The following is a 26069-nucleotide window of genomic DNA, read 5'->3' on the forward strand; positions in this document are numbered from 1 at the left end:
ACATTCTGGAAACAAGAATCTTTCACCAGCTATAGTCTGTCTCTCTCTCGTTCTTGAGGTACAATGAGAACATATTTGGGTTGCCAACAAAATAGGGAAAATTAGATCTAGATTCTCCTCCAATCCTTTCTTCAGGAAGCCTTTCCCCTGGTTCTCCTCCGCTACTTCCAAATGCTAGTGCCAACTCTCTGACATGATCTTCTATCAACTTTCCATTCATGTTTAGTTATTTACATGTTCATGTCTCCTATTGGATTATCAGCTCCTTTAGATAGGGCTTTTTCTCTCCCCTTACTTCATATTCCCAAACTCCAGCACATAGCACTTAAATATTTGGTTGTGTTGTATTGTACAAATTCTCCTTAACTTAAGAAAAGGAGAATTACCTATTTGTCACAAACATTTCTTTATGAGGTATAACATACATTCTTCTTGGAAACTTCTATAGATATTTTTGACAAATACAGTTAACACTGCAATCATACTTTTTGGATGAGTTCTTTTCCCTCCAGAATTAAAAATGAACTACCAAAAACCCAATTTCAAATACAATAAGAATATTATTCAACTAATATAAACCTGGCACTATTTGCCAATGACCTTTGTAAATATATCATCCCTTCCATGGAATAAATAGAAAAAGGGTTAATTGTTTAAGTATAAAAGGTTATACTTTTTTTTTGTCAGGGAAAAAAAGTCTTTTTTTATCTCTAATTGTAAGTCTGCTAACACCTTGGTGTACAATCTGTCAAAGTCACACCTGGATTCAGGGCTGACTGAATTAATTAACAACTTTTCTATGTGTTACTGCTAACATATGGCATTTAATTACTGCCTCCAAATCTGTGAGTCTCTCTACTTTGAATTTCAAAATTATTTCTTCATCTTTCAGTGAATCAGAAAGTCACTAGTAGGAAATGCCCTGTGATTCCTCCCCTTTTTAAATGTAGTCTTTATGGGTCTCTTTCCTGAGTTGATAATATTTAGTTATCTTTACTACAGCTGGCTGTGAACTTCAAGCAGGGACAGTAAGGATTTTGGAGGCCTCAAGACAAGAGATAGCAGGCTTAAATGGCATTTTTGGAATCTATGCCTTAAGAGCCCCAGACAAGTTGTGAGGTTGGTGAGTTAAAGTGGGATTTGTGCTCTGTCTACAGAGTTAGGAGGAGAAATACACACATACACCCACACACAGGTATGCACTCACATCTATATCTTTTATGTGTTCATATTCTCATTCTCATTCTCTCTCTCTCTCTCTCTCTCTCTCTCTCTCTCTCTCTCTCTCTCTCTCTCTCTCCCCCTTTGTCCCCATCTCCCTTCTCTCACTTTCTCTCCTTTCTTTCTCTCCCATTCCTTGTTTTAGCAAGGAGATTGACATTCCAGTTAGCAACACTGAGAGTCAGTTAATATAACAAAGTGATGACATTCACAATGCAGAAGCTGATTTTACTTTCACAAGTTATACCCTTATTTTTTCACTTATATCTAGACTTAAAGTTTTGTTAATTTGGAAATGTTAATGGATCTAGCTTTTATCTTTTAAAACTGATGTTAGCAGAAAGAGAAATTGCCAAAAATGAGGCCATCATATGGCACAATATTTTCCTTCCCCAGCTAATACCTTAATTGACTAAAGCTATGTGTAGCATCTTTATTTAGCTTTTTTGAATTGAAATGGAAAATTGTGCAAAGGGAAAAAAAAAACCTCTCCACAGGTTTTTAGCTCTGTCCAAACAAGCATCTCAAACCTGGATAAGATGTGATGTTTATACGGTTTGAAAGGAGCAAAAGTGTAGAGGGCTGAAACTCTTGAGTCTTTGCACTGAGGTCGGTCGGTTCAAGCACTTAGGGCTAATTACTGATTGGACATTACTCTATGGGCATATGCTTGGAAAATGGTCCTTCCCACTATCCTGTGCTGGTTCAATGATTAGTGTATACAGAGGATTGTAGGAGGGACTAGGGGTGGAGTAAGATGAGCCAGGGTCACTCTTTGGTGGTAGACAAGGGAGAAGGAGATCATGGAGATTCTGCTTCCATCCTGTTCAATCCTGCATCTAAAGACCAAGAATAAAAACTGAGGACTTTTGCTTATCCTGACTCTGGCTGATTCTGGGGTGTCCTGGGTGCTAGCGCGGTCATCACACAAAAGAGTTAGAAAAAATAGTTTTTCCTATATATTAACTAGTACTTTGCTGCTTGTCACCAGAATGAGAATTTGTTTGACACATAACATTATAGAACATTTCATAAATCTTATAGGGGACCAAGCTTAATTCAAAGCCGGTTTAAAGGGGAAGCACTACACAAAGCTGTGAACTCCTTCAAAACATACTTAATGGAATATGAACTCTAGGATAGAAAACTTGGGCAAGTCAACATTGCTAAAACAAACAAAAGTTCAGCTTATGTTGAACTGACTAGATGGATGAAGGCTCAACGGGTAATTATTTTTCTTTACTTCATTTGTCCATCACTAATTAATCTGTGATTAGGAGCGCCTTATTCTTTGCAAATACAGAGTTTCAGGAATCTGAGCATGTTGATAATGAAGACAGCCAATGTCTTACTGTGATGAGTCTTTTGTGCCATCCATAAATGTCAGCAAACTCAATAACACTGCAATTAGAGCTTGTTATATTTCTTTCACAACTATAGGAGCTATTTAGAGAATCTGATCCAAAGAAATCCTTGTGCTCTTTGAGCTTTCTAAAACTATGCTTACCTGTCAAAAGCACCTTGTAAAGGCTGGAGGTGGGGGATAAGGGAGGGGTGGGCTTTTTTATCACAGACTTTAGGAAATTATATATTTCACTGCTTCCTCAATAACTTTAAAGAAAGAAGTGAAACCCGCCCATGTCAATGCAACATAGGATACTTCTGATCCTTCTATTTTTGAAAGGCTGCTAAAATGAAGAGCTGTCATCCTTTAAAAGCAACCTTCAGTTCAGTCACATTCTTCAACTTTTGAGAATGTCAACCTGAAAACTGAAGTTGCGCCTATATAGTCAAATTCAGAACTGGTTTAACCAAATTTTTTGGTGCCTAAAAGTATTATACATTCAAATCTCTATCATGCCTTCAGTAGGAAAACTTTCAAGGCACTAATTTCTGGAGAATGCCCATTTATTCACTCATTCACATATCTGTTTTGCACAAGTTACTGTACTTATCTGTCAAAAATGCCTTGAAATAAGAGAAGTATAGTAAATGACTCCAACAATAAAATAGCCTGTTTTTTTTTCCTGCTGTTGTTTTTGCAGAGTGAACCTAAAAATACCCCTTTTTTCTAGAGTTGAAATCAAATAGAGAAAGCTAAGTGCAATTTCTCTCATGCTTTTCTCATTTTGCCCTACCAATCTATACTATCCTCTAAGACTTCATCTATCATGAGCAAAGTAAAGTAAAAAATTCAGAAAAAGAGCAAAAATTCTATATTAACCTTAATCATTGGACTAGGGTCTGATTTTATTCCTGATAATTACTTTAATTCTACAGGTTTTCTCCTGAAAAAGTAAGATGATCATAGGATGATATACACTTTTAAATGTCAGACTTGACTGACTATCTAAGTTGAACTCCATTTTTATACTTAAGGAAACTGAGGCCCAGAGAAATTAAGTTATTTGCTTAATCAAATCAAAGAGCTAGCAAGTGATAGCACCTAGGTTTAAACTGAAGTCTTTGGATTCTAAAGACTATAAAATGTGTTGTACTGAGCTAAACCATTTCCTTAACACCAAGTTCTTGTCTCTTAAATGAGACAAACGTATATTTTACTAAGAATCAAAATATGTTTCTGAATTATACAGTTTAAATTTTAAAGAGATTTCTAGACAATTAGCCCAATGTCTAACTCATTATTAATAATGAGGCCAGAGGCATATATAGGTAATGGATCTTTTCAGGATAGAAGTATTATCAGGATAAGTAGAAGGGAGTTGGGTTGAATGGGAGGGACTGGAAAAATGGACAAATCTCCAACAAAAAGCCAGACTATTGTCTATTTCCAGAAAAAATTGGCAAGTTCTTATTTTCTTCAAAACTTTATAGTCTGTGAAGAAGCCAGAAAATGGGATGCACTACAATTAGAAAAAAAAAAAAAAAAAAAAAAAAGAAAAAAAACCTTGTGGAGAGATTTAGAGCCCAATCATAATTTACATTTGCAGATATGTAGATCTCTAAGTGCATGGCTTCTGCCCTGATTACTAATTAATGAGGTGCAAAAATGCCTGTTGGAAGGAAACAGTGCTGATTATTATGGCAACCTTGTGGGACTGAAGCTCTGTAGTGTAAGAAGACAGAAGATTCCTTTAACATATATTTCAGCACATTAAAAAAATAAGGACACAGCTTTGCTAAAAACAGAAGTAAAAACATCAAATAGATAAGCATGATCACCAGCTCTCTGAGCTCCGAAAGGGGCAAATTCCAGTGGTTTCATGGACCTTGTGAATTGCATATTTTATTTAATATAAGTTTATTTAATTAGTAATCTGAATCTGGAATTAGCCCTGATGCAAATAAATTTTGCTCATTTTGGTTTAGGCTACCTGAATTAAAAAAAAAATACTCCAACTGAGGAATGAATGAAAATGGGGAAAAAATTCAGTTTAATTCTTAATAGGCAATCCCCTGCCTTCGTGGTCACATTTTCTTTTCACAGAGTAACAAGTGTTCTTGCTTCTTTCTCTACCACCTACACTAAAGGGGAAGATCAAGGAAAGCTAAATGCCAATGGGCCATGACCCAGGGCAAACCCCAAATGGAGAAAGACAGAAAACTATTTCTTGTAACACCTTCCAAACATCTTTACACAAGAGATAAATGGGACAACAGATCAGGTCATCATTTCTTCAGACCTGACAGCTGCAGAACTATTTTCTGAAATAGTTCTCAGCTTTTTACAGAGAAAAGGATACTTGGAACTGGCTTCTTCCTATTTCTCCTCACTTTTTAATTTAAAGACACAAGCATCATTATTAAATGAGACAAGCAATTTTCACTTACCATTTGACTTTTCACTGTCTGCAGGTTTCATCTGAATGGGATGATGCATCTAAAAAGACAAATAAAAAAAAAGTAAAGGTAGATTGGATAAATGAAAAACAATGTCATTTGACACCACTAAGTTTGAATAACATAGAGGTTATGAAGGTGGATGATCAATACTTAACATCCTTGAAGTAAAAGAAAGCTACAAAGTTAAAACAGGTCCCAAAAACCATTTAAAATGTAAGCTAAACATTAACATATTATTTTATTGCCACGAATTGAATTCTCTTAATTCACTGGGCCCCAAAGACTTGTATATCATTCTGAATGTAATTTGTTTTGCCTCAGACCATCCTAATTGTCCATCACGTGCATTTTTCTTGGTTCTATGATCATAGTTATTTCAGTGAGCAATTTGAGGGATTGGTATTTGACTAATTCCTATGCTATCATTTAAACTTCCCTTTTTAAAAAAGAGGCCAAATACAGAACAGAATGCAAACTCCTGGGGCCAAGAAATGAACCTACAGTCATTTTAAATCTGCATTTAGGGACAGGAGGGAAATATGTGAATTTTCCATGGAGGAATTTTCTGTTGTTTCCTACATAGCATTTTGGGTTCAATTCGTTAGCAAGCTGAATCACACCACTGTGCATTTATTCCAAAGACAGACTGCTACCTCTATCCCCAATTAAAATAAATTCCTCTGACTACTTGCAGAAACCCTTCTGTTTCATTTTTCACTGTACCCCAAGGAACATACAAGTTACAGGGTGGATGGAGTCACTGGCTGTGCTAACTGCTTTGATTGTAATGGGTCCCGTTCTCTTTGAACCTTTAATTTCCCCAGTGGACTCCCATCACTTGCATGCCACATTTCTGGGTTTTATCTAATTTAAATGAAAGGGGAATGGTACTTGGCTCAGGCATTTAAATGATGTGAAATTATTATCAGTCTGTCCAAGCCATGTGTACCTAATGCCTATTGGAGGTCTTGAAAGCACACAGGGGAGAGGGAAGAGTGGATGCTCTCATAGGGTCTCCCACATTCTAAGATTCTTAGATTCTGAACAAAGACATTGTGGTGGAAGGTCTAAGAAATATTTTCCATTCATTTATTTAACACACATTTGAGTGCTCATTAAATGTGTATCACGGTTCCAGGTAGCACAGTGGAACACAAAGTATATATATGTATATGTATATAGCTACATATACTATTGTTCAATCATTTTCAGTTATATCTGAGTTTTTATGATTCCATTTGGGTTTTTCTTGGCAGAGATACAGGAGTGGTTTATTATTTCCTTTTCTAGCTCATTTTACAGATGAGGAAACTGAGGCAAACAGGATTAAATGACTTGCTCAGGTTCACATAGTAGGTGTCTGAGGATAGAGCAGCAAGATGAGTTTTTCTGACTCCAGTTGGGAGCTCCATTCACTGTCCCACCTAGCTGCCCTCACATATATACACATACGTATATACACATATACATTACATATTTTGAATTTTATTATATAATTTTGAATTAATCTGCAAACTGTTTTTAGGAAACTAGACACAAAGAATAACTTTAATTAATAATACAATAGCAATAGCCACAAAGCAGAGCTTGGTTAAGTACTAAATGAGTGGAACATAAATAATTTATGCATCATACCATTTCTAATCTTATACAGAGCAGAAATTTCAAGCAAAATTTTAAAAAATTGACAGATCAGAGTTTCAAATAATTTTTATTTTTTACAAAGTATCCCCACTTTCCACATTTTTTTGGGTATTTATTAAGGGAGAAAAGGAGTTCAAGGGAAGCAGAGATAGTTGTGGCTCTCCCAGATACAAACAAAACAAAATAAAAATCAATCCCCTCCCCAAGTAAACAACAATAGCAAAACATCCTAAGAAGTTCTTCCCTCAGGAAACACATTCTGTATAGATATATTAGTTTCTTTTAGGACTATGATTTCATTGTCTTAGGGATTTGGAATCTTCATTAATAGATGCAGATTAGAAACGATTCTACAATTTACTCTTAGAAAGTATGTATAAAAAGCAGGATTTGAATCTAAATTTTCTTAACTCCAAGGCAAACTCTGGACATGTAAGGTATTAAAAGAAAGAAATTCTGAAAGGCAGAGATTAGGAGGGAGTATTCTAAGGGGATGACCTTGGTAAATAGATGCAGATGGAAGACATAGAATCATGTCCTGAGAATAGCAAATACTTCAGTTTAGCTGTAATAGAGGATGTATGAAAGGGAGTAATGTCAGAAGCTAGAACCAGGTAGTGAAAGTCTTTAAGCATAGCCTTAGAGAGCCCTGAAAAGTGACAGAGAAGAACAATGACATAGTAAGTTCTATGCTTTAGTAAGATTCTTTTTTAGGAGCTTGTGTACTGGCTAGATTGGAGAAACAGAAACTAATGAAAGACCATTGCATTATCCTGGGCCAGAGGTGTCAAACACATAGCCCCCAACATTCACATACTAGAACCAGATTAAAATATAATAGGAAAATATAAATCCAATAAATAAAAATACAATGAAATATAGATTATGTAACATTTTAAAATTAAGCTAACATGTGACCCACAGGGACCATTATGTATAATTTAGTGCCTCCCAATTTCTAGTTGAGTTTAACACTACTGAACCTACGTTATGGGAGTCTAAGGGCTTGCTTCAGGGGGCAAAGAGTTCAGCAATGAATTAAATTCTACTTGTTTTGTTTGGGTCTGGAAGACAGAACATAAAATAGGGTGTAAAAAAAAGACAAAGAAACAAATTTAGGTTCCCCCTCTCCCCAGGTAATATTCTCTAAAAGTAACATCTATTCATAAATACTTATGTGGGCAGTTAAGTGGCAAATTGGATAAAGAGCTGGACTGCGGTCAGGAAGAGTTCAAATGTGACATCTAAATGATCCTGGGCAAGTCACTTAACCCTGTTTGCCTCAGTTTCCTTATCTGTAAAATGAACTAGAGGAGGAAATGGCCAATCATTCCAGTATCTCTGCCAAGAAAACTACAAATGGGATCACAGAGAATCAGTCACGACTAAAACACAACAACAATCCATAAGTGGAATGCAATAATGCAAATGTAGCTATTGCTAGCCATTCTCAAATGTTATATATACATAGATCTGAGTTTTCAGAGTAGCTGAGAATTTACAGGATGGGTGACAACCCTACTTCACACATATTATGCAGATGATTTAGAGAACATTTGTGAAACACTGTGACCTCCTTGAGAAAAGGTGCTCCATAAATACTATTCTAAGTGAATCATCATTCACTTGTTATAGACTTTTAATCACATACAGGGTGTAAAATGTCAAGTAAGATTTAAATAGCACAGGGCAGGGGTTATGATCATCTCATTTTCACTTCTACAAAATCTCATGACCCTCAAAATTTGGGGATATGTGTCAGGAGGAAGACAGGGAAGTTTATTCTGAGGTGAAAGAACTCTGGTTTAAAATTCTACAGAACAATAAAAGGTCTTGGTCAAAGCATATAGAAATGGAAGAACCCTAGAGAACAGTTAGTCCAACTCCTTCATGTTATAGGTGAAGAATCTGCAGTGTAGGGTCCAAGGTTGTGCAGACAGAAAAAGCAATGGAGGTAGAATTTAAAACATGTGCTCTGACCCCAAATACTGTATTCCTTTCTTGACCCTCACGATCCTCACTATAAAGAATGTCTTAGAAGAAATGCCTAGGGATGAATTTAAAGTCATGTTGCAACCAATATGGAATAATGATAATGATCTTTGGTTGAAGTTTCAACCCAAGGAAAGGGATGGAAAATGGTAAGAGATTTTTTGGGGGAAGGGGAGGGAAGCAAGAAATCTTATAAAAACTTGACAGCTATTTTTATGAATAGGCAAGTTTCAGGCCAGCAATAAAGTAGGACCAAAATCATTCAAATGTCAAATGAGTTTCAATCTAAACTTTCCTGAAGGAAGTAGCAATGGCAGTCATGGGTCACTTTATTGCCTTCAAAGAACCAGGAAGACACAATGATAGAACAACTACTACCTTCCAACATTGCTTCAAAAATCAAAATGGTATACCTTTTCAAATCTGTACCAGGATTTGGAGGGAAATGGATGACGAGAGTATTTCCAGTGATCTAGGCTGGGGCCCAAGAAGAGAAAGAAGGCATTGTTTAAAAGTGAGAGAAAGAGAAAAGTAACTTAGGAAACAGTAGTTATTTTTTCCTCGAAGCTCCAGAAATTGTGTGTGTGAGGGTGGGTGGGAAGCAACAACCATAACCAAGCTTATTCCTGGGTCTTCTTAATATAGTTGAAGATTTATAAAATCCAATGTAAATCTTGGAGAAATAATTTTTGCTTTATCCTGAAGAACAGAGGGGTAGAAGTCTACCTTATTTTTCCATAAACTTATAACAACAATAATAACTATAATAGCTAGCATTCTATAGCACTTTAAAGTTTGTAAAGCATTTTACCAATATCTTGTTTTATCCCTTCAGCAACCCTGGGAGATAAGGGCTCTTATTATCTCCATTTTATAGATGAGGAAACTGAGGTTTGTCTAGGATCAAAAAACTAGGAAAGTCCCTGAGGATAAACTTGAACTCAAGACTTCTTGACTGCAAATCTAGCGCTCTGTCCACTGTACTACAGAACACCAATATTAAAAGATTGCCATTTTCTAGATTAGAAGATGACCTATTAGCAAATTTCCTATTACCTGATTCAAATTCAAAAATAACCTGGTATTTCTCACTTGTGAGAATGTTAATGTTAGATTTGGTGTATCAGAAATCTTATCTTACTTCAGGGGAATGGAAGGAAAAGGGAGGTGAGAACAAAACCTTGGAGAAGGGAGAATAAGTTGTTAAGGGGGATTATACTGTTCTACAACCTCTTTCTCCAAATACATGTAGCAGCAACTGATACTATGCTAAGGAACACCACTTTCCATTATTCTTCCCTACCCAGGACTCCCATTATATAAACACATGAATTGTGAGTATTCCAAATCAATGGGTCTCATTCTTGGGCATAGGAATAGGCCCATGAGGCGTAACAGTTTCTTACAAAGATTCTTAGTTTGACTAGCCAGTGTGAACATGGGCATAAATGATATGGGCCCTGGGGGAAAAGAAGGGGGATGGTGCTGGCTTTTTACATACAGAACTACTCACGTTGAAACTTGTTTAACCCTGGCCATCACCAATTGATAAGTTAACCACCTTTAACACAAGATTCAATCAAACATGCCATTTATAACCTGAAATGGGTTTTACACAGTCACTGGAATGCATCTCATTATTAAGCCCATCCTAACCCCTTGAGGAAGCAGCCGTGATGGAACATATTATAAACTCACTGCCCATAAAATATTTAAAGATAAAAGGAGGGGTAAAATGAAGTGAATTCACAAAAGAAGTGTGCTCTGCATAAGAAAATAAAAGCATACTCAATAATGAGTGAAAATAAAGCAGGTAGGTAGAGGGAGTTAATTAGACTTTCACAGTTAATCCACAGAAGTTATGAAATGATGATAATTTTTAATGACCCTATGCTTTCTGAAGATTTCTTCAAGATTACAGACAGTAAAAAAAAAGATTTCATTTGAAAAGCCATCCACTGGAAATATGGTATCTCCTCAAAAGAAGGCTTTCATATTCTGTCAGAAAAAGTCACTCTAACAATCATATACCACAAAGCTATGAGCATACATTTCCTTCCAGGTAAATGATTATTGCCATCTGCCTTACTGTCATATTCCAAACAGACTCAGTTACTGCTTTACTCTCCTGCTCTGCAAAGGTTGGGCTATAAAGAAACAAAAGAAGGTTCAAGGATATGGGAAATATTGAATAATGAGCTCCCCTAAGGTCTCTTATTTCTGACTTTATCGAGGTCTAGGGGAAGTGCCCCATAGTGAGCTAGCTAAGATAGCTTTATTTGAGTTACACCCATGAAAGTATGTAGAAGCTTTGTCTTTCTGATGCCAAAATGTGATGATTAACCAGAGAATCCAATATGTTAAAAAAAAAAAAAATCAGTAAAACCAAGTGTTATCAAGGAGATATAGCCATGATCTGGGTCCATGGTTTCTCTGCAACTACAGAAGCTGAACCTTTAAGGGTTAAGGAGAATGATAAATTTAGTCAATTAAGATTAAAAATCTTTCATCTGAATTGAACCCTTAACTATATAACAACTGAGTTTAAATTATCTAAAAATTGCCTATTATATGTTTTTATAAGCATGAAGCCTCAATATATTGATTTTTTTCCTTCCTCAGTTTTTAAAAACAATTTCCCCTCACTTTAATTACAGAAAAAATAAGTTATGGGCTAATCTTTTTATCCTGTTGTTATTGAGATCAAAGACTCTGTTAGGTGGTTAAGTGGTACAGTGAATACAGAATTAGGCTTGGAGGCAGGATGATCTGAGTCCAAATTCAGCCTCAGATACTTATTAGCTGTGTGATCCTGGACAGATCATTCAACCTGTTTTGCTTGATTTTTTTCATCCTATTTACTTCCCAAGTTTGTTGTAAGGCTCAAATGAGGTAATTATCATAAAGTGCTTCACTCAGTTCCTAGCACATAGTAAGTGCTACATGAATGTTAGTCAGTAGTCATAGTAGTGGTAGTTTTAGTAATAATAATATGGAATTAGAGCATTATCAGGAATAAAATTGCTAAGTGGAAGTCCTGCAATCATAATCAGAGGAATAAGTTTGGATTCTAATTTTGGTCCTTATTCCTCCTATGGTTTTAAGGCAATCACTTCATTTCTCTACATCTCAGTTTTCAAAACTATAAAACTAATGGCTTGGATTAGATGATTTCTAAGATATTCTCAGAATCTATTCTGAAAGTCAGGGAAAAAACCCCTATGTAACATAGAGTTTATATTGAACCAAAAATTATATGGGGTGTCCCAAAAATAGTGGTGCAGTTTTAAGCTTTTCTACACTAAGACTTTTGGGACATCCTGTAATTTGGATGTAAATTAGCCTAATTTCAACACATGCAAGACATTTCAGCTTCTTCTAAATGAAACTTACAGCCTGCTTTTGTTATTAGAGGCAGTCTATATGTAGTGCTCTATACCTATTGATAAACAAAATGACTAGCAATTGTTTTGGGAGATTAAAATGATGTTTCCATTAGACCAGGATTAATTGATCTATTTTGAAGTATCTTACTGAGGTTAACAGTGTACACTAGATCCATGGGATCTATAAAATAAGCAGTTAGTTAATGTGCTAGTTAAGCCAATTGTCTCTGCCCAGGTGGATTTATCTTGAATTAACTAGATCATAAAAAAGTATTGATTATTTGAATCTTGATATAGCCATTATCATTCCAGATAACACACACTGCTGGGTTGCAATCTCTTAGGAAGCTACTCTTTCAAGAGGCCAATTTCATAAAGGAGTGTAGAATACAAGCAACCTCAGTAAATCAATATTTTCGAGTCACTGGTCCTATTCTAAAGAAAACTTTTGAGTGGATTTTGATGGGCAACCTTCGATGGGCTACCAGTGGGAAGATAAAAGTTTCTGAAGAATATAAAATTTGGATCTTCTCTATTCTGAATCAGAAAATGTGGAAAGATCCATCTGTAGGAACAAATGATTATTCCTGGCTATTGCTGGCCATCTCACAGAGTGGACTAAATCTTTCAAGAGAAAAAGGTTCTTTATATGAGAAATCTGAAACAAGTCTCAGTTAAAAAGTGAAGAGAGGGCCACTGAGGATAATAATCCACGTATCTTCAATTCAGGTTCTAATCATCCACAAATATGTTTAGAGATAGAAGGGAAAAACATCAAAATAAAAATAAAAACCTAGGGTATATGAAGGTACACATCAGTTTTTAGCTTCAAAGACTTTTAGTAAATTTTTCCGCTGTAAAAACCGCACCTATTTACATTCTTGTCAAAACCATGTGACATGTGTATGGGGGAAAAACAAGCAGTGTAACCATTTACTTCTGGCAAAAAAAAATATTGCAGGGAAATTAGATTAATCTGGGTGGAATTCTATGTGGGAATTTGGAGTCTGTCATGGTGATTAAGTCATCATTTCTGTCAGATTACTCTAATCGGCTGTCAAATAACATTCCACAAACCCATCTGTAACTTGGCATCCTACTTATTCAGTCTATGTTACCTTCTGTATACAAAACACATACTAAACAAGGAAGGGGCATAGCCTAGCATTTATTAAAGTTATTAGCTATGATTAGGTTCTGTGTTTTCATACTAAATAACAACATAAGCTCACATTTTATTTTATTTATTCTTGAAATTAGAAAAAGAAACATGGGCTTTAAACAGGGAGTGTGGAACATGAATGAGAAATGCTTATTATGAATGAATTTAGAAAGTGTGGCTGTGGAATATATTGAAAAGCAGAACCATATCAACCACGGTCCATTAACCCTTTCTCTACTTTTCTGGAAAATAGTGTATACCCAGGGCTGAAATTTAACTTAAAAAATGTTGTTAGACAAAAATGGAGTAACTAAATCAGTTACTCTATAAAGACCATTGAAAAAAGAAATCTGTAGATTGCTGTCAAGGTACTGAGAAGGAGAAAATCATTAATATAGTGTCTACTACATGCCAGATATGTTCTCAGTGGGAGATAGGTGCTATTCTTATCACTCCCTTTTTACAGGTGAGGAAACTGAGGCAAACAGGTTAAGTACCTTGTCCTGGGTCAAACGATTAATAATTTTCTGAGGTTAGACTTGAACTCATGGCTTTTGAACTCCAGGCTCAGTATTCAATCTACCGTGCTACAGCTGTCCCCATTATTCTATTGTGGCAATCATTATTGCTCAGTAATTTCAGTCATTTCCAACTTTGTGACCCCATTTAAGATTTTCTTAGAAAAGATACTGGAATGGTTTGCCATTTCCTTCTCCACCTTATTTTATAGATAGAGAAACTGAGGCAAACAGGGTTAAATGACTTTCCCAGAGTCACATAGCTAGTGGGTGTCTGAGACCAGATTTGAACTCAGGAAAAATGAATCTTCTTGATTCAGGCCCTGTAATCAATCTTATTGCAGCCATCTAGCTGCTCACTGTGACAACAATCCACCAAAATATTACAAAAGGATGAAAGTTGGTCATGGGAAAAGTAAATTATTACAGATTAATGAACTGAAGTGTAGGAAATTAACATTTTGGCTTCAAGAAATGAAAAACACATTTTAGTTACCATCATTTTCCAATTGTGGATTTGTTTTCTGAGGACAATAGCATTCCTTAAAATAATGATTCTGACAGTGTCACATTTTAAAATCCCCAGCCATACTTGTGACTAGAAGTCATCTAGTCCAACCATAACATGTTAAAAAAAAAAGTTGTACTGATACTTTTTTGATTTACACCTTAGTGATTTCTTCTCATATGCTTTCTCCTCCCCGACCTCTATCAACCTTTCCCTTGTAATAAAGAAAAACCACTTCACAAAACCATCTGACCCAAAGATAGCCTGATAGCATATGCAATATTTCATAGCTGCAATATCCCATCTCTCTGCCCAAAAAAGGGATATGTGTTCGATCATTTGTCTGTTCACTGGGATGGAAATTGGCCATTGTAATTAACAATCCTGAGTTTTTTTTTCAGTTCCAATATTATATTCATTGTTCTGATTCTGCTCACCTTACTCAATATCAGCTCATATAAGCATTCCATGTTTTTTTTCCCTAAATTCCTCACACTCCTGATTTTTTGTGGTTATAGTTTCCTATTACATTCATATGTGTGCTGCAATTTGTTCAGCCATCTCCCAATTTATGAACATTTAATTGTTTCTAGTTGGTTTTTCCCCTGCTACTATTAAGAAATTGTTCAGTTGTTTTTCATTAATGTTTGAATCTTTATGACCCCAGTTTTTCTCTACCGAGAAAGTACATCTCTTTTTCTGTCTTCCTTCAGTTCCTTTAATATTGACTATTTTATTTTTAAAAATCATCCTTTAACATTTCAATCCATTTTACAGATAAGAAAATTGAGGCCCAGAAAGGTTAAATTAATTGTCCAAGGTCATACAGTCATGAAGTAAAAGAGTCAGAATTCACATTCAAATCCTTTGACTCATCCAGTATCTTAGGGAATATACAAAGAACAAAATACATGCTTAAAGAAATAATACATGAAATGATTAAAGAATAACTTGATAGGCCTTTGGACCTAAATAAGTCTGCTCCTAAACAACTCACTGCACTAAAGTATCAACTAAAGCATTCATTAAGTGGCTATTATTGGCAGCTTGGTGGTATAGTGAATAGAGTATATATAAGGCCTGGAGTTAAGAAAGACTCATGTTCCTAAGTTCAGATCTGGTCTCAAGCACTTAGTAGCTATGTGACTCTGGGGAAGTCATTTAACCTGGCTTGCCTCAGTTTCTTCATCCATAAAATGAGCTGGAAAAGGAAATGACAAACTTTCCCAGAAACTTTGCCAAGAAAACTCTAAAAGGAGTCATCAAGAGTTAGACATGATTGTTCTGCCCATTGTTGTTCTGTATTTCAATGTGCGAAGAGAGAGAATAGCTCATATGAGAGAAAGACCCTTACCTCATGGAGACCTACTGAGTTAAAAATAGAGAAATCAAACCTGGACAAAGTGACCAGGGATTTGTCACAAGGTGCTGCATATATTTAGAAGAAACCTTCAGCAGGTTAGAAATAACTGGATTAGCATGTGGCAAGAATCATCAATTGAAATAAGAAGGTCCTAGATAGGGCTTATCCTACCTTTCTCTTGCTCCCTCCTTTCTTTACTCCTCAGAAAAGCTCCTCTTTCACTCCTGTTTCATCCTTGTTAAGTAATCTTATCTCTTTCTCTCACTTGCTGGGGTAATAGACATGGGAACATGGGTCCTATACTGTAATATATCTCCCCAAGGTCTTACCCCTTCTCTCTTACCCCACTCTTGCCCCTATCCTTCATAAAAATTACCTCTGTGGGAATTACAATCGATAGTTATTACCCTAGATGAGTTGAGGAAAATATCATAGGTATATTACAGAATCAATCATCCATACCATAAAGTCTGATGAGAAGTATATATCCTTTGAATGCCACAAAACTAAGTGTGATGTATGGATCTACACAAAATCTGAAATGACTTTTTTTCCTCTTGAAGTTAATTGTATGGATATAATGGTGACAACTTTGCATAATTCCATAATAAAACAAAACTAGATGTTTACTTCAAATATAACATTTCAAAAGGAACTCAAATTATATCCCTCACAATAACTTGTTTTATAAAATTTATTTACCATCTCTATTTCTTTGCTCATAATATGTCTTATGCCTGAAATGTCCCCCCACCCATGTCTCTATCTCTCCCTCCTCCTAGAGAAATCCTACATAGTCTTTAAATCCCAACTCAAATGATCTGCTCCAAGCAGCCTTCTTTAATGCCCTCAGCTGATACACTTTTCTCCCCTTAGATTTAGGGCATTTATGTGACATTTTTGTGGACTTCTAAATATTACGACTGGATTCTTTGGTAAAGCTGATTGGGTAAACAGTATTTTAATTACATACAGGGCTACTTAGTCCCTAGTTGACTTTTTTAGTGTTGAGATGTTACAACACACTAGTTTCTAAGGCAGATTTTCTTTTTTTGGCTTTTCATTTATGGTATGTATGTTGCGACCAGAGCAATCCAACAAGTTCACAGCAACTTTCAGATTAGATATAGTATGCTTTTCCAATCCGAACAAACCTCTTGGCATGGGTTTATTAATCCCAAAATAAGCTGCCAATAAACTTTACAAATATTTTTCAACTCATTAATGTTGTAATAATTCTATTTAGCCATATAGTTGATATTGCTCCACCTACATAAGCTGATAGCTTCTCTCCTGCCTCTCACCTTTCTCACTGCCATTTATCCTATCACTAGTTTAGACAATACAGAACTTGTCCTGGGGCAAATATTTTTTATCCTCCTTCTCCATCCCACTAAAAAACCCCAACAAAACCTCTAGCCAAAGCAAACAAACAAAAATACAAAAACAATATCACCCCACAGATGTCTATGAAAACCAAGCAAGAAAAGGAATGGAAGGGAGAGATGTTTTTCATTAGATCTGCTGTGTAACTCCTATTAGGCCTTGGGCACAGGGTCCAGCATTTACTTTCATGTATATAAATACAGTGGTCATGCTTTCGAACTTAAAAGGTTCTACTAAAGGTTTCTCAGAAAATGAACTTTTGTCCTTGGTGTCTTGCCCATTAGCATTTTACTTACTCTGGCAACATACTATGATGATGGGTAGTTTCTGTAACTGTTTTTTCTTTAAAAATGATTTTTTGGGTCTGCAAACAGACTGCTCTTTCCTAACAGGATGCTGATAAAATAACTATAGTAGCTGGGGAAAATGAATGAAAGAACACTGAATACACACATGAATGGGAGCAGCTGTAGGAAAAAATTGTGAAATAAGCAGATTTTGTCTTTGGTACCTCTCCATTTCTCTTCATTTTCCTAAGTGTCCCTATCAAAGAGGAAAGTGATCTGAGAAATAAATTCATACACGTATGTGTTAGTGACTTAATGTACTTTCCCTTGTGGGTATACCTGAAGAAAAGGTGGGGAGAGAGAGTAATAGTTAATTATAATCACTAATAATGTAATTCTAGGTATCATCTTTAAAAAATGTTTTATTGATGCTTTAAAAATATTATATCGTAATAGTTTCCCAATATGCTTCCTCCTCCCATAAAACCCTCTCCTGAAAAAAGGGGGTATAGAGTTATGCGAAACTATCTCCCTTAAAGACCGTGTCTGCCAGATTATGCAACATTGTGCTGCCAGAATTTCCACAGCAAGACATCCAGATACCATTTTACTTGAATGCAGAGAACAATAATCTTTATGGGTCCAAGAGCTATAGTCAGAATGAGACAAATGGGGCTCTGTCCTTGTGTGCTGAATTTAGAAAGTAGCAAGAGTCAATCTCCTCATCTGTTGGGATTTTGGGGAAATAGTTATGTAATTATACATAGGAGAGTCATAGTAAGACTTTAATTAAATTGTCAGTGTCTATCCCCTTCAAATAACATGTCTGCCGACACAGGGAAGTTAGTGCTCCTCTCTCAGGATGTGAGGAAGTTGGTAAAAACTCAACTCAAGCCAAGACTGGGAAAGGAAGTTGGAATGGCGAAGTGCACAGACCTAGAATCTTTAACTTCTGTACCTAGAGTCAGGTACAGAGGCAAGTGTATTATTACAATTCCAACCGAGAGGCTTAAGTGGGTCCTTGCACTGCCTGTTTTGGCCTTGGCTTGATTGAGGAATAAAATGGAAAGAAGTCAAGGTGATGAGAAGAGAGACAGGTAGACTTATAGTCCTCACTGCTGCAGGGACAGCATCGATCTTCAAACCTTTTGCTTCTGTGGCTTCTGTTTCTTGATGGAGGTTCCAGACCTTTTTCTACCTCCTGCTTAGGGATTATCTTTCTTGACCAACAGCATTAAGAGAGAAAGATGTATGCTGGAGTTATGTCTGGGGTAGTGGAGGATAGAAGTAGATAGATAGGTAGAGATTACTCTCAATTGCTAAATCTAATGATTTTTTCTCAATCCTCATCCTTCTTGACTTTTCTGCAATCTTTAGTACTGTGGATCACTCTCTCTCTTGTTACTCTTCCCTCTAGGTTTGTAGTAGTACTCTCTCCTAAATCATCTGTCTGTCTGACCACTGTATCCCCATTTTGTTGGTTCCTCATTCATCTCATGACAACTAGCTGTGGGTGTCCCCTAAGGCTCTGTCCTGGATCCTCTTTTTTCCCCCTCAAACTATTGATGCTCTCACCAGCTTCTAAGAATTCAATTATCATTCCTATTCAGATGTTTATTTCATCTATATTTTCCAGACCTAGTCTTTCTCCTGAGCAATAGTTATCGATCATTGGATATCTTTTGGATATATTATCTGGATGTCCACTGGTCATCTCATTTTCAACATTTCTCCCCCCTAAACAAGCCATTCTTTTGAGTTTTTGCTTCTAGTACTCAGAGTACCACCATTCTCCAAGTCACCACGGTCCTCAATCTTTGAATTATTGCTGATTTCCCAGTCCCATTCACCTCATTTATTTATGTCCAGTCTTCTTCACTCACACAGCCATCCATCATAGTTAATGACTATTATCACCTCATGCCTGGATTACTGTAGGAGCCTTCTACTTGAGGCTCTTTGCCTAATATCCACCCACCATTTAGCTGCTAAGGTGATTTTTCTGAAGTATAGTTCCATGTCAATCCCCCATCCCCTTCTCAATTAGTTCCAGTGACCTTAAAGACCTCAGTTTGGCATTTGAAGTGTTTTATAAATGCTTCTTTCTACTCTTTCAGTTGTCTGTTAAGCTCTTCCTTTCCACACAGTATCATATCCAGTTACTATCAATCTGATATTCCTTGCCCAGGACACTCCATTGCCCATCTTTGTGCTTTCTCATTGGCTCTCTCTCATGCTCTGACCTTTGTCTCTTAGCTCCCTCTAAAATTCAGCTCAAATCTCACTTTATGCAGGAAGCCTTTTCTAGTCTCCCTAACTGCTTGTTAGTGCCTTCCCTTCTGAGATTACGTTCTGTTTCTCTGCATAGATCTTGGTTGAATCTAATTATTTAAATATTATTTTCCTCATTTAGATGCAAGATCAATGAGGGCAGAAATTATTCCTACCCTTCTTTATATTCTTAGGAATCAGTACATAAGTGTTTTCCTTCTCTTGCCCTCTTTGGAGCCTTGACATAATCTATGCATGGTCCAACTGATATCTAGTTAGCAAGAATAATTAGTTATAGTAGGAATCTACTGCCCAATTTACTGAAGTGGGCACTTACATGTCCCTGACTTTAAGCTATTGTCCTGGAACCTTTGCTCAGTTTCACTCATTTTGTCCCCAAAGCAACAATTCATGGTTATAGCCCTTCAAGGGGACCCTCAAATCCCATCATCAGAACACCACTATATCTCCATGTTTACTCTATAAAACCTAATAATATACCCTATATTGGGGAGTATTATTATTAGTATAAACCTAATAATATGCTTCAATATAATCATAATACATAAGAAGCTTGTTAAATGGCTCACTAGATAGAGTTCTAGGTCTAAAGTTCAGGAAGATCTGAATTTAAATCCGGCCTCAGACACTTCCTAGCTAAGAAACCCTAGGTAAGTCACTTTACCAAAATGTAAAAAGGGATAATAATAACACCTCTCTCCCAGGATATTTGTTGTAAGGATTAAATGAGATTTCTGTAAAGCACTTAGCCCAGTGCCTGATACATAACAGACATAATAAACGTTTGTTATATTTTCTATAAAAAATGTTATTGCTGCTATTGGCTTATTATTTTAGGGGCTCAGTACAGAAGTTAGAAAGTAATATCTTATATATTTAATTCCTAATGCTACCATTCTTTGGTAATTTAGGCAAATCATGGGCATCATTGGGATGAAGTATGCATGACATCTAAATGCTTATAAAGTATTTTGAAATCCTGGATGGGAGAAGTACAGAAGGTAAATACATTTTTTATTAACCACGTATTCAGCAAAAGAGTATAATGATCACTGCTTTTCCTTCTCCATAGATTTACTTTGCTAATAAAACCACATAATGTTATAGATTGACAAATATATTTCATATTATAATGCCTACTAGTGAAATGCCATAATCCCAAAGACTAAAAAAGCCCAGAGTTTAAATTAAATTGGTCATTTTCTTCATAGAAGAATATTGAAAAGTGGTATGGGGAGCTTTCTAAACAACTCATTTGCAATATTTCCTAGTTTTAATTAAAGTTAAATAGAATGTTAACTTGATGACTTAAAACAACACTACATTTCAATCTAACCATGGAGTAAACAAATATTTGGTAGACAATGTGTAGTATCCTTTACTCATTTCCGGATGCTTTCATAGTATGTTAACAGTTATCAACTTAAGAGGAAAAACTAAAGCTGCACCCTCCTCCATTCTCCCCCAAAATGAAAACAAAAGCAAAAAAAAAAAATCTAAGCAATAAGAAACTCTTTAAACCCATACATTCAAAACTAACTTGAGAAATTTTAAGCCAAACACTTGTCTTGAGACTCCAAACATGGAAAAGTCTTTTTAATCAAGTCAGCTGGGAGGCAAAAGTGACTTTTGTGTTCCTTTTTTTTTTTTTTTTTAACTTCTGAGTCTTGGGTAGTTTCTGCATTGCTTTGCCAGCCACGTTTATTAATTAGTGTGTAACATTTCCACCTCTCTGCAAGTTACAATCTCTCATAAAAAATGCATGATTTGATTGGTTTAGGAATGACAACTTCATTTACAACAGACAAACAAATATAAAAACTTGTTCTCTCATTTTCTTTCATTTATTTATTTGCGTCCTCTTACTACTACCCTCAAGGCCTTGGAGATCTGTGCTAGCTGAGTGAAGAAAAGTAGGTATGGCTTGTAATTTTCCTTCTCTAATCATGTGTAAACAAAAATGATGAACTACTTCCATTTTTTAACAAATGAGCCTTGCAAAAAGAGATCTATTCCTTCCTAAAAATAGACAGCAAGTTTGGAAAAAGCCTTAGGGCAATTTCATGTTATCCATGCTTAAAACATAAATCCATTAAACATCTGAGTAAGATATCAGATATTGTTTTTAACAGCTATATTTATTCATCTCATCATCTGCAACAGCAGTGACTTTTGGCTGATTTTTTTTTCAAATGGAGATTTCCCTTTCAGTGTTAATAATTCTTGATGAGTATGAGGTTCATTTCACTGTCTCATTTAGTTTTCTACCTTAGACTCTAATGTGCAGGTCCTTTACCTAGTTTGGAAATTACTTGTTGGCAGCACTTGGGAAAATGATGATGACAGCTTAATTGTATTTTAAGTATCTTTATCCTAAAGGTTTAGTCTTTTAAAGATTAAATTATTAAGGCCAAGTCCTTCAAATGTACAGTATGCCCAAATGGAAACAATGGCCATAAAATTAACAAAAGAATAGCTTTTATCTAATTAATTAAATTCAACCAACTTTTATGAAGGTGGCAAGAGAGCACATGTATTTATAAGTGGCATTGAGTGAATCTAGTTTAGCTGGAACAAACAGGAAGAGCAAAACAGCATTCTGTGGATTGGAGCATAAAATTTTTCTGGGGAGGTGGTAAGATGAGTAGCAAATGAGATAAATTTCAATTTCTTCTCATACTTAATATTTGGAGATTTAATTTAACAAGACCTTGGCCCCTGAAGTTTTAACCTTAAAAATACCTTTTCTCAGAAAATCACTTTTGGAAGCTTTATACAGTAGATTGATATCAAAAGTAGTTGTCTAATCTGTTAGGGAATTAAATTCAATAAATATTTATTAAACATCTGCTTTGTCTATGGCTCTGTTCTAATTTCTGAGGTATATTGGTATAGGTATTGGGAATACAAAGATTTTTTAAAAAAGATTCTTTGATTTCAAAGGGCTTACTTTGTATTTGGAGGGAGGAGGAGATGTACACAGATAAGGTATTTAATTTTCTGAATTTTTCAAGTTGCCAACTCTGCTGGATTGGCAAAACAAAAACAAAAAATTAACAACTGGAGAGAAGGGAAGGAAAAGGGATAGGAGCAAGGAAGGAGCAGAAAAGAAGTTTACGTAAAGGAAGAAGAGAGGAAAGTAGAAAGGAAGGAGAAAGGGGGAAATGGAAAAGGTAGAAAGAAGGGGGAAAGGAAGGAAATCTGAGTTGAAACAAACTGAATCTTGGGGATTTATGAGAGGCAGAAATGAAGAGGAAGTGCTGTTCAGGCTTGGGGATTGATGAGTACAGACAGATGGCAGCAGGAGATGGAATGCTGAGCTCTGTAGTTCAGTTTGGCTGCAATTCAGAGTGAACGAAGCAGAGTAATGTGAGATGGGACGAAAAAGGAAAGGTGGAACCAGACTTTAGAGCATCTTAAACATCAGGCTGAGGAGTTTGCATGAAGAGAAAACTTTTCCTTTAGAAGTTGCTTCAAGCCTGGAATGCCCACCTCAAAAGTAGCCTCAATCAGACCCCCTCCCTCTGATTATATGGCTCCTCCCAGAAACTCGACTTGAGGGCACCCAGTCCAACCATCTCTTCACTTCTCACTTAGCTGTACTCTAGCCTCTTTCATTAGGCCCTTTCTCTGGTACTTCCACCTCACCCCCTTTCAACTCTTTGTATGTGCTGTCTTCTCCAATTGGAAGGATGTTAAGCTCCTAGAGTTTAAGAACACACTCACTCTCTCTCTCTTTCTCTCATTCCTTCTTTTCTTTTCTTTTCTTTTCTTTTCTTTTTTTTTCTTTTCTTTTCTTTTCTTTTCTTTTCTTTTCTTTTCTTTTCTTTTCTTTTCTTTTCTTTTCTTTTCTTTTCTTTTCTTTTCTTTTCTTTTCTTTTCTTTTCTTTTCTTTTCTTTTCTTTTCTTTTCTTTTCGTCTTTCCTTCTTTTGTATTTGTATCTTCAGCACTTAGCACAGTGCCTGACACAAAGTAAAGACTGACTAAAAATTTATTGATTGACTTGATTGATTTATCTCAGAGACAATGGAGAAACACTGAAATTTGAGTGTTTACATGCTCATACCTGTGACTTGGAAAGATTATTTTAGCAGTTGTATGTTGGATAGGTTGGAAAAAAGAGAAATTAAGCATTAGGAAATCATTAGAAGGGCATGCCAGTAGGGTAGGCAACAGGAAATTGAGAGTTGGAACTAGAGAACAAATGAGTCAAAGGTAGAGGGATTATATTTGTTCTCTTTGGGACCACAGGACAGAGAAAGTGAAAGTGAAAGTGGCAAAAAGAAAAATCTAGGCTTTTTAATCAGAAAAAAAAACTCAAATAACTTAACAGTTAAGTCTATCTATAAGTGGAATAAATTGAAGTGGAATGAGGTGTTCAGGATCACAGAGGTAATAGGGTGGTAGATATAAGTCTCTGTTGCCTAACTTCAAATCCAGTGTGCTTACTATTACCCCATATTTTGAAATACTAGAAAGAAATTATCAAGGTTTCTTTGAGAATTCATTACTCTAGGTAAAATATCCCCAGTTGTTTTAACTAATCCTCATTTTGGCATGAATTCAAATTCCTTCATCATCCTGATTGCTCCTTGCTGGATGCTCTCTGTATTATCAATTATCAAGAATACAAAATCCTACATTGAGGTAAGATAGGGCTAGAAGGAAAAATACTGAAGTCTAGGAACATATATTTGGTAATAATGTGTAGTGGATAGAATGCTCAGGCCCTGGAGTCAGGAGGACCTGAATTCAAATGTGGCATCTCTCAAACACTTACTAGCTGGGTCACTCTGGGCAAGTTAATCCTTTTTGGCTCAGTTTCCTTACCTATAAGAAGAGCTGGAAAAGGAAATGGCAAAACACTTCAGTATCTTTACTAAGAAAAAACCATTTGAGCGTATAGAAGGTTGGACATGGCTAATCAACTAAACAAAATAATCATCTGTCTGAGGATGATGAATGAAGCCATGGGTGCTGCTGAGATCCCCATAGGAGAAAATACAGAGTACAAAGAGAAAGGGATTTAGGAAAGTCTTTAGGGGCATTTGTACTTAATAGGCAACCAGTGAGGGAATTCTCAAATAGATAGGAAGAGAATCTAGAGAGAGCAGTGCCACAGAATCAAAGAGAAAAAAAGAATATTTTGGATGACTGAGAAAAGGAAGGTCCAAGTATTTCTACCTTTCAACTTTTTCAAATGTTACTCTAGAACTTCTAGACTAAAGACATTTCTATTTTATATTCAACTCTACTGTTACATTTTTTTCTTTCTATAATTAACCCAGTTTTAACCTTCCTTTTCAGAATGAAATATGAGGTTGGGTCCATTGGTGCATTTATTCTTCTATTCTTTAGTACATTATTTAAATCTGAACTAAATTCTGTCTTCCTTTTAAAGCATTTGAAAGTTACCACTGGAAATATTTAATATCTGCATTTCAATAAAACTGCAAGAGCATATCATGTTTATAGAGTAGAATCAAGATAAAATACCCAAGAATAGGCCTAAAGTATACAAATTATAACATCTATTCAATTGCTTGCTTTCAGATTAGGCTGAAGGACCTGGTTTATATAAGACTATTTTGGTATCTTGGCATAGCTTATTTAAGAGTGATCAGGGAAGCCCTGACTTATAAGAAACCTATTCTTTATTCAATTTTCTCTTTTCTTTACCCTATCTCCCCTTCTTTGGCTAGCTCTCCTACAGCAAATTACATGTAATCATTATCTTCTATTGCTTACCTTGCAGTACTTTACAGACAATATTCAACAGGACACAGGTTTTCGTGGAGCATCTGAAGTTCTCAGATAAACTGATTCCCAATTAGCTTGGTCCCTAAAAGGGCAATTTTGGCACTCTACATATAAAAGTACCCTCTTAATAACCAGCAATTGATAAGGCTCCGTAGTCAGATAATATAATGAATGGGGAAGGTACTATATTAACCTAGCCAATTTTAATGTCATTCCTTTCCCTCATTTTATTTTATTATTTTTTTTATGTGATTGTTTTTTATAATGAATTGAAAGACAAGGGTTTCTCCAAAAAGAAGTTATTACCTGTCCCTCATTTTATAAAAGCAGAGTAATCTATGCAGTTAAGGACTTGCCTCAGAGTGCAACAACTGGGTTCTATTATTGGACCCATTACTGGGATTCTTAGGTGTGTCTCTGTCTCTGTGTCTGTCTGTCTCTGTCTCTGTCTCTGTCTCTCTCTCTCGGTTTTGTTTTATTTTGAAAGAAATGGTGACAGAATAAAAAAAGAGAAGAGGTTTCTATCTAAATTTATGGATATAGGCCATGGATAAGAAAATGAGGCTTTTGCATTTCAAAAGATTGAGAAGTATTAAGTAATGCTTAGATTACTTCAAATTATTCTCTTGTTCCTATTTTATAATTTATTCCAAATTAGCTTAAGAAGAATGGAGAAGTAGCAAGAAGAATAGCAATGTGAGGAGGGAAAGGTGTTAAACCATACTCTCCCAGAATTGTTTCCCTG

General features: G+C 35.7%; 1 protein-coding gene across 25 annotated transcripts in view; it reads right to left on the reverse strand.

Annotated features, from left to right (window-relative positions):
• CELF2 (CUGBP Elav-like family member 2) overlaps positions 1 to 26069 on the reverse strand; it is a 974186-nt gene that overhangs the window by 89932 nt on the left and 858185 nt on the right. For all 25 annotated transcript variants that reach the window (XM_052000334.1, XM_052000335.1, XM_052000330.1 and 22 more), the window contains one exon: positions 5014 to 5062. In XM_052000334.1, coding sequence (XP_051856294.1) covers positions 5014 to 5062 — 49 coding nt within the window. The remainder of the gene's footprint in view (positions 1 to 5013; positions 5063 to 26069) is intronic.

This window comes from Antechinus flavipes, chromosome 5 (genome assembly GCF_016432865.1).
Source record: "Antechinus flavipes isolate AdamAnt ecotype Samford, QLD, Australia chromosome 5, AdamAnt_v2, whole genome shotgun sequence".
Lineage (NCBI taxonomy): Eukaryota > Metazoa > Chordata > Mammalia > Dasyuromorphia > Dasyuridae > Antechinus > Antechinus flavipes.